The sequence below is a fragment of the Leptidea sinapis genome, chromosome 29 (assembly GCF_905404315.1).
Source record: "Leptidea sinapis chromosome 29, ilLepSina1.1, whole genome shotgun sequence".
NCBI lineage: Eukaryota > Metazoa > Arthropoda > Insecta > Lepidoptera > Pieridae > Leptidea > Leptidea sinapis.
The window spans coordinates 11001170-11020290 of record NC_066293.1 but is presented as its reverse complement, the minus strand read 5'-3'; the positions used below and the strand labels follow the sequence as shown (position 1 = coordinate 11020290).

The window sequence follows — 19121 nt, the reverse complement described above, 5'->3', positions numbered from 1 at the left end:
ATAAACAAAAGTAAAATAAATAGGCGCGAAATATTAATACAAGATTGAAACGCATAGCTATTGGTTGAAACGCTGTATGACGTAAAAATAAACGTAGATAAACATAAGCAACGGTATGGTTCCTAGATATTCTTTTTTTAGAGATATATTAAAAAAACTAAAAATAATATAAAGGTAGAAAATAGAATTTAATTGGAATTACCATATCCAATTTTTTATCTGTTATTAAAGATCTCCCCGAGAATCATATAATAAGCATATCAATGTTCATGTTCTGTTTTCAGGTTACATTTTAAACTAAAAAGCAATATAATTATAAACTAAATAAAAAATAATTGTATAATGTACCACAACAATATACGCAAGTTGTTGGAGATACTATATCTCTTCTTGTTGATTTTATTTTTTCTTATCACCGCCGCCCACATTCTCCTGCAATACCAGAGGAATTACATGAGCGTTGCCGGCCTTAAAAATGTGCAGGCGCTCTTTTTGAAGGTACCGGTGTCGTCTCGTCCATGTCGTATCGTACATCACAAGGAAGCTCATTCCACAGCTTCGTCATACATGGAAGAAAGTTCGTTGAAAACCGCACTGTGGAGAAACACATCCTTGTGGCGTTCTGGATAAATGGTGGGGATGATATCCTAATTTGTGGAGTGTCATGAGAAGGTATAATTCGGCGGCAGGAATCAAGTCAAACAGCTTTTCGGAACACTTCTCGTGATAAATGCGGTATAAGACACACAATGAAGCGACGTCCACGCATGTAACAGTGTGGTATCTGGCCGTTTAAAGAGCTCTGGGTTCCCGACAATTCGAAGAGCTCTGCGTTGCAAGTGGTCTAAGTGCTTAAACCACTTTACTCGGATAGTTCAGTCTCATTGAACTATAAAAAATACTTTATCTAGTGAACTATTCGAAGTATTTTAAGTAGGCACCAGAATCCGTTCCGGATAAGTAATCACCAACATATGTTCTAAAATCTTCTCCGAATTAGGATGCATCTAATGTTACAAGTATTATTCCGATCGGTTTAGTAGTTTTCGCAGTATAAGCGAAGGAATAAGCGGCCATACATTTATTAATACTTACATTGTTGATGTAGACTCTGACGTCACAAAAACCCCATGCAAAATCGTTTTTAGCCGAAATATATTGCCCGAAAAGAATATTTTTTTTTAATTGAATAAGAATGTTTTTAATAATACTTTGGTACGTTTGATAACTTTTAGGATGTAAATAATCAAATTTAAGTATTTTTAATAATCATGCATATACCCGAGCGATCACCGTTGTATGAAACTAGCCACTTGTTGAAAGAATGTAATTACTCTGCACTTGTTACTAATTTCTACAGTAAGTTATTCTGGTAACATTTTCGCAGCGTGTGTAAATATTAGTAATTTTTAACAGCGTCAATTCAAAGAATGAATGGAGTTCTGTGTAGTACCTAAATTACAATTTACAACCTGCCCAATTTGTAATACTCAAGCTATAACCTTTTGTCTCACGTTTATTTTCTAAATCAAGTACCTACCTATCATCATTAGTGGAACTGTGTGATATATATTGCGAGCTTCAATGAGAATTACGGTGTACTATTTATTGAATAAATAAAAGGTAGGTTTCATAATTAATTAACTTCATTTGTTACACGTACATTCGCTTTTAGCGGCATGTGTGATTATTTTGAGCATTTTTATAAGATAACATTCATAATAAAGTTGTTACTTTGGACAAAACCTAAGTTTTACTGGAGTATCGAATGAAATAAACATACTTGTTCGCTGTAATTATTTTCGGCATAACTGTACTTTAAAGAATTCGTGCTAGTTATTACTTATTGTTAAATAAACACCTTTGTCTATTTCATGGCGAATGTCATCATATAGTACTGTTACTTTAGATAATTTCATATGGTTTTCTCATTGCTTGCATTTGAATGTGTGCATACTATTAAATATTTTTGACGAAAAACAAAGAGCGGTATTCTTCCATCTCTCAACAAAAAAGTTCTGATTATGATTGTAAATATAATTCATATATAAATTTGATACAGTTTAATAAAGCTACTGTATTATCAAGTATTAATAATTGATAAAAAATTTGGTAGTATCTCTGGAACTCTTGCAAACTTTATTTAGAATTGTCTGGAGAGGTTCTAGTAAAACTATTTTCTCCCAACTACAACTAGTAGCACCAATATAACTAACTGACTAGCATTCAAAATATGTGCAGTATAATTATCATAATCTTCTTGGTATTTAACACCCTCCCTATTGCGTCCAAATAGCATTATGCACTATTCCATGTATCAAAGATGTTTAAAGATATTTCACACAACTGGGAATGGTGGGTTGCACTATTAATTTGTTTGAATGGCAGATATGTATATGGTATTATATCTTTTGGAGTAAGAATTTATTTCATTCCTTATTGTTTGAATTCCAAGGTTATTATGCACTTCAATGTTTGTTGTGAACCATTGGACTCTGGCTTTTTAAGTATTGTGACTATTATTTGTACTGAAAACAAAAAAATAGTATTGAGTCTCTACTCATTGTATGATTCTTATGCTTGAGACATAGGCATTTGTTTGCATTCTATAGGTTCATACTGGTTTCTCAAAAAATTAGCAAGAAGGGAAGGCAACAGGATAGTCCAAAGAATCGAAAATCTTTTTGTTGATGTTAATTTAGTGTTCCTTGCTTTTTATGATTTATTTAAAAGTCAAATATGGTATTTGTTTGACTCGGTGGCTATTCTTTTAATTAAATTTTGGACATTTGATAATTCCGATAATCTGACACAAATACACATATCCAAGTTTTCGTCCTTTGATGCTTATGTCAACGGCTACTGAGTTTGTCATCTTTTGTCTTGCTCAAGTTCATTTTTAGACCTACATCTCTGCCTCTGTCTGCTAGAAGTCTATCATGGAGTCCAGTACTCTTTCCAGCATTGAAAAATATGCCATTAAAAATTTCCCTAAGTGTTATATTGATAGATGCTAGTGTTAATTTTGCTCAGAAGATTTTTATGGTGGGTGCTCATATTAAACTTGATTTTTTCTTGTAATATATGAATCATGTTCAATGCTAAAATGTATTAATAAACAACTATTTCATAAAGAATAATAAAAAATATTGGATGCATCAACCTTTGAGTTTGTATTCATTGTTTGTGTGTGTTTTAACACTTCATGAACAAGATGGTTGTGATTACTTCTTCTGTAAGCAGGGGTGTGCATTGGTATTCTAGCAAAGTAGACACTGTAGATCTAACTAGTAGAGCTTTGGAATATGCAATCTGGAAATTGCTTACTGTGTAGGTATTTAGTAAATAGCATAAGATAAAATAAAATTACGGAACCAATTAAACTAAATGAACTTTAACACTATATTTATTTAGGTTCATAATGACGTAGGCACTGCCTTATTGCCTATGTGATATGCCTCTGACTGTAAGTAATGAAAATTCTCACTTATATGTTCTGAGGTTATAGATAGTTCACCCTAGAATGGATAGCAAATTCATGAACATTATGTATGTATTGTTGCTATTTACAATAAATACATTTTAATATATATTAACATCCTCTAAATTTGTCCAAATATGTAAAGATAACATAGTAATGATGGGGTTTGATAAGGAGATTTACATAAAGATGTATCCAAACTTTCAGTTTCTGTACTTGTGTCAGAGACCTAAGTTAATAATTCAATGAGCAGTATATTTAAACAATTTGTGTTTTGACTTAAAAGAGCTACATCTCAAGTCTATTTCCTAACATGCAATTATTGGGATTGAGCAGGTTATCAACTGTAATGCAGGTCATGTAGATGGAGGCACAACCTGAGAGTTGAACAAGAATTACAAATCAAACACCATTGAAATGGTTGGCTTAGTTGAATGAGCTCTCAGGCAGAACCTGAGAATAATTAATATTGCTTACAAAATTTAGTCCCTATTTATTGTTGTTAGAACTGTGTGGAAGGTCATTCTGTACAGAATGATCAAGGTTCTTGGGCTAGATATATACTTAAAAATTATCTTCCACTTTCAGATGTTTTGCATCCAGGAGAAAGAGTCACCTCACAGTGAGTTCACAGAAAAGGATCCACTCAGTCAAGAAAATTCTGAATCAAGTGATGATGAACCTACAGCAAAACGGCTTAAATATAACTCCGACTTGAACCTCCAAGTCTACAATATACCAGTATTTAACCCTCCAAAATCTTTGTCGATTTATCCTATGACCCAATCATCACCTTTACCAAAGTTTGTTAACAATCCACTCAATCTTGCAAATCCGTTAAATTTGGCAAACCAAATAACCAACAATTTTAAAGTAAACAGTGTAGTTAAGTCTCTACAGAGCAGATATTCATTGCCAGCGAAGTTAACAATAACTCCTGTTAAAAGTGATGGAGAAATAGTAAGGTATAAGAAGAATGGAGAGATCGCAAAGAAACGAGGACCTCCAAAGGGTTACAAGAGGAAGCCAAAGGATCAGTTGTCACACAGTTTTAATAATGGATCATCACAACAGGTAATGTCACACTTAAATCATTGGTGCTACAATCATTGACATACATATGACTATATACAATAGACTTTGAACATTACTGCGACTAAATAAGGTGTTAATTTGGATGTGAATGTTTTAATCACCAGTGGGAGGCTTTGTTACACAGGTTGTGGGCTAGATTATGGATTATGGGTGCCACATTGGCGCCTATTTCTGCTGTAAAGCAGTAATTTGTGGCCATTATTGAGTTTCGGTGTGAAGGGCGGCTGTAGGTAATGAAATTACGGGGCACATGAGACCTAAGATCTTATGTCTCAAGGTACAAAGCGCAATTGTAGTCCTGTTTTTGAGTTTTTCGAGAATCCGGAGCGCACTGCATTGTTATGGGCAGGGTGTATCAATTACCATCAGCTGAACGTCCTGCTCATAGCCCCCATTATGTTCATTAAAAAAATGTTATATGTGTAAGTTAATGTATATGTATATACAACGCCACATGGACTTACTTGACGAACTATTAATAGGTGTTTGGGATACTTTGTTTGTAATAGTCAACGGTTGCACTATAAGAAAATAGATCCGACTTACTAAAGCTTGCAATATTTCACCGGTTATGACATCACATAGAAGAATACCAGGGATTAATTCAGGTTGGAATCCACCACCGAATAATATATTAAAATAATAAATAATATATTATCAAAGTCAAAAATATAATTCAAATACATGCTAATTACACAAAAGTCTAAACATATATATTTTAAAAATAATGCAATCCAATAAAACAAGGCTGAACCATAAAATCCATAAAAAAATACAACTATAATACTATTCAATTCCTTATTGTAATATTGTTTACGTAATCTTCAATACTGTAATAAGCCTTCAACGTAAGTCTGAGTTTAATAAAAGATTTAAATTTATTTATTGATGATTCAGATACAATTTATTGTAAAATTTAATACCTCTTTCCTATTTATTTATTTTAGTTTATTTTTCCTAGCCTAGTAGGGGGAGCTATAAGCATGTAGTTATTTGTAGTGTTTAAGTTATGGTTTTTGTTTTAATTGTTAATCTCAAAAATGTAAAATTTCATGTGCATGATGTCTGGTACTTCACAGCCACATAAACATTTACATGTCATGTTTCAGGTACAAACCAGTATCTTATCACACATATTTGAGTCAAACAATACAACAGTGACGCCGGTAGAGATTGTGTCTGAGGTCCTACCGCCACCACCCACGGAACCAATCAAATTACCACCAGGTTAGTACAGTTATTATGTAAAAAGAAGGAGTGACAACATCTAAATGGCCCGCCTACGGTTAAACATCTACCAGTCGTCGCCTGTGTGTGCGACAGGCACCTAGTCGGTTCGCGATAACGTCCCGTCTCTTACTGCCGACCTGAGCTCGTAGTGCGCGGCTGGACAGGGCGGGGTGCGCCAGTGGTGATGACGAGCACGGTATCGCTGACACTGTGTCACTATTGGTGTCCACGGTATCACTGACACTGTATCACTATTGGTGTCCACGGTATCACTGACACTGTGTCACTATTGGTGTCCACGTTATCACTGACACTGTGTCACTATTGGTGTCCACGGTATCACTGACACTATCACTATTGGTGTCCATGGTATCATTGACACTGTGTCACTATTGGTGTCCACGGTATCACTGACACTATCACTATTGGTGTCCACGGTATCACTGACACTGTGTCACTATTGGTGTCCACGGTATCACTGACACTATCACTATTGGGGTCCACGGTATCACTGACACTGTGTCACTATTGGTGTCCACAGTATCACTGACACTATCACTATTGGTGTCCACAGTATCACTGACACTATCACTATTGGTGTCCACGGTATCACTGACATTATCACTATTGGTGTCCACGGTATCACTGACACTATTACTATTGGTGTCCACGGTATCACTGACACTATTACTATTGGTGTCCACGGTATCACTGACACTATCACTATTGGTGTCCACGGTATCACTGACACTATCACTATTGGTGTCCACGGTATCACTGACACTGTGTCACTATTGGTGTCCACGGTATCACTGACTATCACTATTGGTGTCCACGGTATCACTGACACTGTGTCACTATTGGTGTCCACGGTATCACTGACACTATCACTATTGGTGTCCACAGTATCACTGACACTATCACTATTGGTGTCCACGGTATCACTGACACTATCACTATTGGTGTCCACGGTATCACTGACACTATTACTATTGGTGTCCAGGGTATCACTGACACTATCACTATTGGTGTCCACGGTATCACTGACACTATCACTATTGGTGTCCACGGTATCACCGACACTATTACTATTGGTGTCCACGGTATCACTGACACTATCACTATTGGTGTCCACGGTATCACTGACACTATCACTATTGGTGTCCACGGTATCACTGACACTATCACTATTGGTGTCCACGGTATCACTGACACTGTGTCACTATTGGTGTCCACGGTATCACTGACACTATCACTATTGGTGACCACGGTATCACTGACACTATCACTATTGGTGTCCACGGTATCACTGACACTGTGTCACTATTGGTGTCCACGGGTGCACAAAATGTACTCACAATGTCCACTATCATCGGCACTATGGGTCTTATTGCGTGATGCATTTAATAACACTGGTCTCCAATTTAAATAAGTTATTCATGTCACACGAAAGTTTTAATAATTTAAGATGTAAACCTGTTGTCAAACCTTATAAATAAATTAATAACAGCCACAAAATATCAACCTCGGTTGTTGAATTGAGAGTTGCTCGACCCGGATAAATTCATCTGTTCAAACTATTTGTATAGTTATTTAATTTGTAACCAAAATATATGAACGATGCGGGATTCGAACCCGCGACCTCTCGGCTTCCGTCCGAGCGGTCTTTCCCATTAAGGCAACCGTTCGACAGTAAATATTATTTATTTATTTATTCATGTATAGGAAACAAACAGTATTATGATACTTAAATGTTAAACAAATCTTAAAACTTACACTTTCACCAGTGAAGTTTCCAACAATTTATACAACACTTTTAGTTAAAAGGTAAGCACCGGTAAGATAAAAACCACAAAACAAAAGTAATACAAATTAACAACTAATTAGAAGCTATATAAGTTTCACAATACTATACACGCCTATTATACAATACTATAATGAATTAGTTACAAATGAGTTAAGTACTCAGAAAAAAAAATTAAGAATGGGGTTAAAAAAAAATCAGTAATTATTTAAACTATCACAAACCAATGATTTGAAAACGTTTAACTTATACATCTTAGTCAAAATACTAAATCTAATTTTATAATTATTTCAACAGTATTACCATTTTATTGGATACTATTGTTTTTAAAACAGAAATGTTTAGTATGTATTGGGGCTTAAACCAAAACATACATAAAGAGTATTTTAGAGTTCACACTATATAATTCTGAAATCCACTTAGGTACATCTAAACAACATATACTCAGCATTGATATAACATATAACACACACACACTTATGTAAGTATACCTATTCATCTACTCTGCGACTGCGGCCCACTAATGCATAAGCGTAACACAATCTTTGGCAACTACTTCGTACCACCAGATAGTGTTTGCAACACTCGCGTCAAGGAACTACTGCGGTTCGTAAAGGCGGTAGGGCTTGACGATGAGCTTTAGTATGAGTGGCGAACACAATAGTCCAATTCTGGACGCGGTGTTACTAGGAACCTTTTAGGACCAGGAAATAGCCACCCTCTTCAAATAATAATAATAATATGTAAGTATAGTGTACTTATACCCTTGCAAGTGTATGTACACTTGCAAGGGTATAAGAACACTTTTTTTAAATATTACAGTTTATAAAAAAGATAACTTAAGTAGAAAATTGGGGAGCCATAATACATTCAATCCCACTCAACACCTTAGGGGATAGCTGAAAAACAGTGCTGCATGGAAACATTAATCCATGATTCCGTGTCACGTGAAGCTGAGCCTTTTCCTTTTGCCTATTGTTTCATTTTTATTATTTTTATATTTGTAATGGTTTGTCACGTAACTCGCTATAAAGACAGCAGGTGGACACTCAGAATCACGCAGTGGAAGGGACCTAAAAGAAAACGACGAGTAGGCAGACCGAAAAGTAGGTGGGCTGATGAAGTAATGGAAATAGCCGGGAATGACTGGCAAATAACGGGTTAAGACAGAGACGCGTGGAAAAAGTTGGAGGAGGCCTTCACCCGAGGAGGGGTTCATATCCAAATAAATAAATAACCCATACAAATAAGTAACACGTACTAACATATAGATATTAAGAAAAATATAAACTAACACTAAATAACAACATTTGAAATGTACATATATTAAGGATATGAAATAAAAAAAAAGGCTTTATTATTATTATTATTAATGGTTTGTCACGGACGAGTAAAAAAAGAACGACTCCGCGCCGTGATATTAGCAAGTGAAGCATCGTTATGCTAGTGCGTGTGCGGTTACGGGGGATACTAGTAACACAATTTTTTCACCTTTAAATATATAACAGCTTGTCCTTCGACATAGTCCTCCTACAAAGACTTCCATCGTTCTCTCTCTCTCGCCATTCTTATCCATTCTGTTTAAATAATCATATATGGTCACGTTATAGTATCGTTTTTACACTTTTTCACAACGCACGACGGCATTTTTAAAATATTTTATTGAGACACAAACTGATCTGTCACAGACGATGACAATTCTCATAATGGCCGCCTATCGGCCTGTAGTAGTGTAAGTGTGTGCGTGGGGCTATGTATTTACATGTTAATCGGCTTGTTTTAGTGCTGCACTGTTATGTAGGATGACACGGAGTCCTTATTTTTTTTACCAGTCCGTGTGTTTTGTATGGCAATAAAAAAATTATTTATTTATTTATAAAACAGCGACTTGGTTAGGACTTACATAGCTTTGTTTGAAGTCTGTACACAATATTATGTTGCAATATTTTTGTCAGTTTTAAATAAAAATATATTACTTCAAGGTGTTGAATTGGTGGAACTCCTACTTAACCCAGAAGACTGGTTCCCCGCTGAGCCCTACCGAATGGTGTTCAGCAGAAAGAAGAACCCAAAATGGAAGAACTTCCCCTACAGATGTGAACATTGCTTTAAGGTTAGTACATATTTTATTGTTCATATATTGCTATATACTTCATTTTTTTATGGAAAAGGAGGGCAAACGAGCGTACGGGCACCAGGTGTTAAGTGATCACCGCCGCCCATATTCTCTTCCAACACCAGAGGAATCACAAGAGCATTGCCGGCCTTTAAGGAAGGTGTACGCGCTTTTTTTGAAGGTACCCATTTCGTATCGTCCCGGAAACACCGCACAAGGAAGCTCATTCCACAGCTTTGTAGTACGTGGAAGAAAGCTCTTTGAAAACCGCACTGTGGAGGACCGCCACATATCCAGATGGTGGGGATATCCTTACTTGTGGCGTGTCGTGCGAAGGTGGAATTCGGCGGCAGGAATCAGGTGAAATTAATCTTAGATCCATAAACGACAATGACTAACTTGACTCTATTTATTTATTTGTTATTTATTAGGAGAAAAAACAGTTACAGTCGTATGTAATTACACAATGTAATGTACTAGCGTATAGATAACCTGATAGCTGCGTGACCAATTTTGATTTGTCAATGTGTGTGTTAGCTAGTGGTTTAAAATTCAGAATAGGAGTTATTTCCAATGGTGGCTGCCTGTTTACGACTTGCCAATCAAAATCGGTTACAGCAACAATAGATTGTGTTCTGATGGTGTTCTCTCTTGCACACTTTGTCTATACATTAGTAAGTCTATGGTAAAAACCACCGTCGCTCGTGTCAAACAATATGAAAATTTTTAGAATATTGCTTAGCTATAGAGAACATATTAAATTGAATAACAATGTTAAGTGTTTTAAAATTATTTAAAATAATTAATTAGAAATGAAATGTTAATCGTTTTCAAATATATCTAGTTTATTAAACTTTTAGTTCTATAAATATATTCATATTTTATTTATTTTTTGAAAGAAGATTAATTCCTACTTTAATTTTAATTTTAGGTTGGGGATATTGGCTATTTGGAAGAAATTAAAACTTACTTAATTAATGTTAATAAATAATCAAGGTATAATTAAAAAAGACTTAAAATATTCGACAGCCTAAATGTATGTATGTGACTTAATCATACATAACTGTTAAATCAACGTTAATGTTAAAGAAATCATTCAAATATTTCCATTGTCTATGTACCGAAACTGTCTAGTCTCTATCCGGAATTAGTTCCACTAGTTGGCAGGGATAATGTATATGATAATCTAGATGTAGCTAATTAAGGCATTGACTATTTGACGTTTGAGTATATTTTGTTGCATCACTTTACATATTATTTATTTATTGAACAGAATCAAACGGTCACATTCATAAATTGATTACATAAACAGGATATTAAATCTAGACCTAAAGTGCACTAATTTTTAAAAAGTTACAAAAAGCAGTGTAATTCTAAATTTGGTTACAAGTTTTTAAATGTATGTTTACAACATTTTTAAGTGAAGCTAATGACTTAAACATGAAAAGGTCTGAGTGGCAAAGTTCGGTATTCATATAATTATACACTCTTCTGTTAAAGTAATTTTTAACATAAACGGTCCTGCTATGCGGAATGCTAAATAACGGTTTATTAACACATTTTCGCTCACATCTTCGGGGTAATATTATATTGTAATTGAAATAATTTGTAAAATGAAGAAAATGTAAATCTTTAAAAGAGTCGCAATGAGTTTTTTTTTTAATTTAATAGAAAAATAATACTTTAGACATTCATTAGTGTTATTTCCTTGACCTACATGAACAAAGTGATTTTGATTTGATTTAAATAAGTGATGCTTGTCTTACCCCAATAACTAGGACTCACTGAGAACAATTTCAAGAGATATATTGTATTAATGATGCATGGTTCTTGCCTAGTTCTTCGCAGGCCAACTAAAACTATATAGTGTTATATTAAGTACCTAAGCTAAGTTGTTGTAAGCTGATAAGAAACGGAAAAATATGGGCTGGGAGCTTCTTATCAGTTCTTCTCTCTGATATAGCTTCATGATGCTTACCAAGTGTTGTCGCGATATGTTGTGTTATTACCACTCCCTATGCTAAATAAAATGTATATTTTTATTTCATAAGTAAATCATATTATATTTGAAATATGTTATTCTTTCAAACAGCTCATTCAGAAGGCAGGTTTCCTTAGAGAAGAATGAGCAAAAACTGTAAGGTTGCTCTTTTCAAAACAGATTAGGTGTTACAACTTCCTATTTTTAATGTAATTTACAAATTTACAAATCATATCAATTAACATATATGCAAAGTGATGCAAAAAAATAGTCAAACGTGAATAATGTCAAAAAATAAAAATAGTAAATTAATAATGATAAACACAAGAGTTATTGAGTATTATTTATATACAGTAGATGCATCCACACATACCGTAAATAAATAAATGCATGATGCGAGCATTTTATTAAATAAAATATATAAAAACTTTAATTTTAGGATAATTAAATACAGGAAATAAAAAAAACATGAAGCCACCACAGCGCCCGTTCACGAGCATGACGCATGGACCATCCTCCCTTCATCGCCTCCCTCGACCATATTTTAGGGAAGGCAACGACCCGCCCCACGTCGCCGCCACAAGCAGTAGCATTTAAGCGAACATGACGATACCTGTCACGAGAAATCCTTTACTTACAATTTACCTTTTTGTTTCAATTTACATAAGTAACTAGTTAGTTCTAGTGGGGATAAAACTAAATGGTTATTTACATTTGATTGTGTGCTGATTCAGGGGTACCGCGTGGCTTCGACGCTGGTGTCCCACTCGGAGCAGCGCCACGGCTGTGCCCCGGGGCAACTGGCGCTGCCCTGCCCCTGTTGTCCGCACGTGTCTCTGCGCCGCAAACAGCACAAGAAGCATCTTCAGACGCACGAGTCCAAGCGGCACCGGATATTCTGTCTCTACTGCCTCCCTCCCAGTGAGTACACATCTATTTTTTTTATTGTGAATCAGGTATCTCTCTCTAGTCCTTCCCTCATTACTGAGGATCGTGGTCATCAAGAAGTGTTCCACATTTGGAATGAAGTGTTTGTTTCCATAGCGGCCCTGACGACGTAGCTAAATCTCGGACCTGGAGTCTTTTATTTGGTCGGTCCACCTGGTAGGAGATCGGCCCCGGACTCGCTTGCCATTTGTGTTCTCATCTATGATCAATTTTTTCAGGCTCTCATTACCCCTTCGCATTATGTGGCCAAAATACAAAAGAATTCGATAGTGGCATATCGTGGACAGACGGGTTTTTATCTTGAGCTGTGAGAGGATCGAACAAATTGTTCGCTTGGCCGTCCAAGGTATCAACATACGCCTCCAGCACCATATCTCCAAGCATCAGGCCTCTCTCGAGCCCGTATCGTCCATGACACGAGGGATGTCACATAAAAATAACAACCTATCAAGTACAATTTGTTTGCAACACACTTGTTCGTAAATTGAGCCTTATTACATCGTTTTTAGGATCATAAACAGAACTATAACACACACGTGCATATCAGTATTACACACTAGTGCATAATAAAATTATCCCTATAAAGTTAAGTTCGTATCTAATGCAAATTATATCAGAATAAACAGGGTATTTTCAATTTAACCGGGTTATAAAGTTTTTTTTTGTAACAATAAAGGTAAGGTTTTATGCGGCTGAAAATCCATTTAAATGAAATAAATGTGTCCTTAATTAAGACGAAACATAGATTTATTATCAAATTATTTATAATACGCAATAATTTGTTACACAATACATGTAATCAATCACCTTACATTTGACGCGTGCAAAAAGAAATTGCGCGCCATTTCTAATAATTTTCGTATTATTTTGTTTGTATCACAATTGTTGCTAAATTATTCTAAATATGTCAAGTTTTAGTACAGAAGATGAACAATTGATAGATTTGACCCCGCCAGAAATACTAAATGCAGCACAAAATGCAAAGGAAAGCTTAATACATGCAAAATCTAGAGAAAAGTACTTAGCTGCTTACGATAGTTTAAAAATGTATGCAATGCATGTTTGTTTTTTCCTCGCAAGTGTGTTGAAATAGTACATTACGATACAAGTGCGCAAAGTAGGTCGTTAGGTAGGATGACCTACGTGCGCACGAGTATCGTATTCTATTTTTCCTATTAAGTTGCGCAAAGTTCAACCACTATAATTATTTTCAAACATTCCCGCACGCTCAGCTGCATTCCCGCACGCTCGTGTCAACGTGTGGGAAAGTGGTACTTTGCGAACGCAAATGCATGCGCAAAATCGAACATTGCGCACGATAATAGAAAAAGACGCTAGACACTCAACTGATTTACGATTACTGCAACCCACACCCTTTTGTATAATGAGCAAATTAGCTCTCTGCTATCATAATATACTGTTGTGATTTCAGCCGACCCTTCGGAGCCCTACGTGAAAGAGCCCTCGAGGTATCCTTTCGACAAGTATCCCCAGTACTGGTACGCTTCCGAAGAATCGCTCCGGCTCCACAAGAAGAGGAAACACCCGTACGCCGCCCTGTTCAACGTCACCTGGCACGGCAGCTGGGGCGATAGCGCGCCCAACAGCTAAGTCATGGTAGCTTATGGTAGAATTCTGTAGGTTATTGTAACTATAGTGACAAAAATGAATTGGTAGGTTTATTGAAATGTGATGTTGGCAGGTACGATAAAGATAAAAAGTGTAGATTTTAGATTGTAGGGATTTGGAATGTAAGACATGACATGTGTTGGGGAGTTAACTTTTAATACTTTAATTATGACCGTTGTTAATTATGAGGTCCTGGCGATGGTTGGATAGGAGATATATTGCACTCGTAGGAATTTGTGCTTATGAAGTGAGGCTAATAGCATTTCCGAACAATATAGTATTTTAAGTAAGGGCCAGTCAAGTATAGACTAAGTTAGAACGGAAGCCTTAGTACTTATGATTAGATTGTAAGTGTTGCCAATACGCTTAGCGCGGTTGGTAGTATTTGGTAGTTACTTGTGTCACAATACAGTAGATTTCGGTAGAGATGTGTATATTTTTGAGAAAAGATTTTTTCATCTGTCGTGCCTTGAGATTCGTACATTCCGCTTATTTACTACTTATATCTACAAATAAAATACTCGAATAAAAAGTACTATTTTAATAAACTCTTTATAGTGTTGCCAAGTCCTAGGATTAATTAGATATAGACTATATTGTGTATGTGTGCTGTAAATCAATCTAAACGTATTATTTTCGTTGCGATGTAAATTGCTTTAAATGCCCGTCGTATTAATTTGTATGTTGCGGTTTTTTAAAAGGCCTCTTAATGTATTTTTTACAATTAATTTTAATAATTGTTTTTAATCATGTTCCTTGGCGGTTTATTATTTGCTTTTAATGAATTAGAACGTGTTTTATCTATACTAATGTTATAAAGAGGTAGAGTTTGTGAGGTTTTCGGGGGTAATATCTGGATCTACTGAACCGATTTTGAAAATTCTGTTACCAATAGAAAGCCACGGTATTTGTGAGTGTCGTAGGCCATATATTAACCCGAAAACTTATAAAACTTTTTTGTGGTAGTCCGATTTGCAAAGTCGCAGAAGAAACCGTCGAACGAAAACGTTTTCACTGGGACACCATACAGACACCAGAGTCATGACGCGTCCGAGCTGGTCGCGCCACCAAATTTGTTGCGTAACCAAACGGACACCAGGGTACTAATTTCCTATCTTTTTCTTCATCGGATTACTCTTGACAGAGAAGTCGTGGTCACGTCGAACGACGAACGATTCTACGCCAGTTATCCCTGGCTGTTGCTTCTCTGGCACATGTGTTGAGGGGAGTGTCGGTTAGGGCTTTGATCTGGTCTGTCCAGAGCAAAGGGGAGCGTCCTCTTGACCTACTGCCGTTGACCCTTCACTGAACAAGTCTCTCTATGGCATGCTCTCCACGTCGCGTGATATGTCCGAAGTATCTGAGGATACGTGCTCCAACTATAGATGAAAGCCTTTCTTTCACCTTGTTTCTTCAAGTATCGCGACGTTTGTGCGGCGTTGTGTCCAAGATACTAGTAGCATTCGTCTCCAACGCCACATTTCTAGTGCGTCCTCCTTCCACCTTCCTATAGAGCTTTGTACATTTTGTTGGTAGCGGTGACTGGATGCGCCACCTTGGTCTCCCGGTGAAATATAGCCCTTACGGACGCTGACTTAACGATGAGAGATATAGATATTATTTTCTTTGATTAACGCGAGTGTTTCACATTTAAATAAAACACTTAAAGGGTTAAAACGCGTGTAATTGTAACTGCATTAACATTACATTTTTGCGTAAAAGTTACATTTTCATTAACCCGACGTTTCAAGACCTTTCCAGGTCTCGTTTTCAGGGGGACTGCAGATGAAATGAATCAAAGATAGTATTTGTCATTTACTGCCTCGGAGGTGGTATTTGCTGTTACAATTACACGCGTTTCAATTCCTTTCAAAGTGTTTATTTAAATATATATGCATGTGGCAGTATTTAAACACCTACTAATATGGTTACAGTGGTAAATACGAACATAGTCGCGGGTAACAGTGGCACCGATTTCATTTATAAGTAGTAATTGTTGACTTATTCGATTTATTTTTATATGCCAGCCATTTTGTTACTTATAACGATACTTCACGACAAATCACTGACCCGTATAAATACCACTGGACAGACCGTTTCATATGTTTGACAGCAATTTTTTTTTTTTGTGCCGATTTGAAGCGCCACTCGCGAGCGTCCTTATTTTGCAAGCATTTTTATAGTAATTATAAATATAATAACTTTAATTTTAAAACACGAAGCACAGTTCTGGTGACAGGATCATCCTGCCACTATAAGTAGCGCCATTTTAAGCTTTAATATCATTTTGTAGAAGTCGAATTGGAGATATTTCTGAATTACATTTTGAAGGTTATGAGAATGTTAAGTTTAAATGTTATGTATGATTGGTTTGTTATGACAGCACATACCCAGTTGACATAGAGTAGTTTACTTTGTACGTATTGTTTTAGGTTTAAATAAGTTTAAAAAAAACAACTATATTTGCCCGCCCAGTATGTCTTGCAGTATCTGTCAGTCTTGATTGGAAAACTTATACAGATATTTATAAAAAACTATGTGCCTGCGTACTCTGGTACTCAGTACACAGGGAAGAAGTGAAAGTTCTTTATGACATCACGGTAAAAAAACTAGTAAAAAAATAAGGACTCCGTCTCACCTTACAAAAACAGTGTAGCACCAAAACAAGGCGATTAACGTGTAAATACATAGCCCCACGCACACACTTACACTACTACAGGCCGATAGGCGGCCATTATAAGAATTGTCATCGTCTGTGACAGATCTGTTTGCGTCTCAATAGAATATCTTAAAAATGCCGTCGTGCATTGTGAAAAGTGTAAATCTATACTATATAAGTATTTGTGGCCATGTATATATGTAAGGGAGATAAAATTGTTAAACTAGTATCCCCCGTAGCCGCACACACACTAGCATAACGGTGTTTTACTTGCTAATATCACGGCGCGGAGTCGTTTTTTTTTCGTTTAGTTTTACTCGTCCGTGTATGACATATAATTTTTCTACTATTTATAACTTTACAAAAATTGGGTAGATAAGGCTTAAGAAAAAAAATATCCATATTAAATTAAAGTTTTTTTTTAATATTGAAATTTATACAACAAGTGAGCGTGCTCACGTGTTGATTGAATATATATTATTCTATACGTCACTATTCTGAGGTCTGATAAAAAAAACATGACGCGTAACCGAAAATTATCACCACATTGCTATAATATTTCTTTCATACGTCGATAAAGAAATTTCTTTCACTTATAAAAACAACATGACGCGTTACCGAAAATTGTGACCACATTGCTATGAAATATCTGTCATACATCGTTAAACAAGTTTCTTTCACTTATCAGAGCAACATGGCGCGAAACCGAAAATTGTGACGACATTGCTATGAAATATCTGTCATACATCGATAAACAAGTTTCTTTCACTTATTAGAGCAACATGGCGCGTAACCGAAAATTGTGACGACATTGCTATGAAATATCTGTCATACGTGGATAATGAAGTTTCACTTCAATAATTAGAAAAAATAAATTTAAACCTTATCTGTAATTATAGTATTCGTGACGCTCTATTTTAGCATTGGGTTCACAACAACGAAATTCAACAGCGATCATTAACAATATAAGATTAAGAAAGGAATTCAAATGACACGATTCGCGTATTAATAATGCGCCAATTATTTTGCAAACGGTACTGATTTTTCAAGTGTCTGTCTGGACCTGACGTCATCAACATGGCGGGCGGTCCGCCCAACAATTTTCGAGGACTTAACCTTGTTGACGGTTCAGCTACATGTGTAGCTATTATTGATAATTATATTTAAGTTTTATGGTACAAATTGCAACCAGTATTTTACCGCATTTATTAATATGAATATTTATTACTTTACGATAAAATAAAACAGTTTTTTACGATTTAAAACCTTATCATTTTTACAAGAAACATGATCAACACCATTGGTTTTTCCCTTGTATTTTTAAGCATACTTTAAGATATACTATTTGTTTTAAGACATTAACCGAAAAACATATTTTGGAAGAAGTATCTTAATTATAAGGATATTTTAACACAATGTTTTATTGCTAACTGCGGATACGTTTAAAGGGGGCACCGAACGAAAGCAGAACAAATGTAGATGTGAGATGTAGTATTTTTAATACCTGAGGCTTAGATGTATAATATAGTATACATGTCTAACGGAGATTATACAAGATAGAAAAAGTAAGCTAATCTACTGTTGTAACCGATACGCTGATATATTCTAAGTCTATTAATACTTAAATCAGATGAAGAATTTACGCCGTACTAAGGGTTTATTTAATTTTTTAGATATTACTTTGGACTTTTGTTTTTTAAAGGCGAAAGGTGGGCAGAAAACACGCAAACTATGTGTTTTTAAACAAGTTTTATGGTGAAAATATAGCAATTGGATCTTTGAACATTACTTAATCCTGTTACACATACCCTTAAGTCTTATTTGTAGTTTGCTTATGCTTGCTGTTAGTTATAGTTAACACTCCAGAGCTGTTGCGAACTTGTTTAGCTAAACAAGTTTTTATATTTTCATTATGCTTTGTAAACGATGATGCGAGAAATGCGACGTTGCCAGACTTACACTTGCACGTACGAGGGGAGGTCAAAAAGTTCGCGGAATGACTGGGAAAAAAGATGAAATGATACATTATGTTATTTTTCCTTTTCAATATATTCCCCCTTAACACGAATACATTTTTGGGATCTGGCATATAACTTATTAATACCGTCGAAAAAATAGGTTTTGTCTTGGGCGTCAAAATACGCCGAAATCGCCGACTTGACTTCATCATCGTCTCTA

General features: G+C 35.6%; 1 protein-coding gene across 1 annotated transcript; it reads left to right on the top strand.

Annotated features, from left to right (window-relative positions):
- The first annotated feature begins 1440 nt into the window (after positions 1-1440).
- LOC126973440 (uncharacterized) lies at positions 1441-18908 on the top strand. The gene is made up of 6 exons (XM_050820704.1): positions 1441-1623; positions 4070-4555; positions 5686-5803; positions 9593-9723; positions 12442-12628; positions 14088-18908. Exons 2-6 carry the CDS (start codon positions 4070-4072, stop codon positions 14264-14266), a joined length of 1101 nt encoding a protein of 366 aa, XP_050676661.1. The 5' UTR covers positions 1441-1623; the 3' UTR covers positions 14267-18908.
- The last annotated feature ends 213 nt before the right edge of the window (positions 18909-19121 follow it).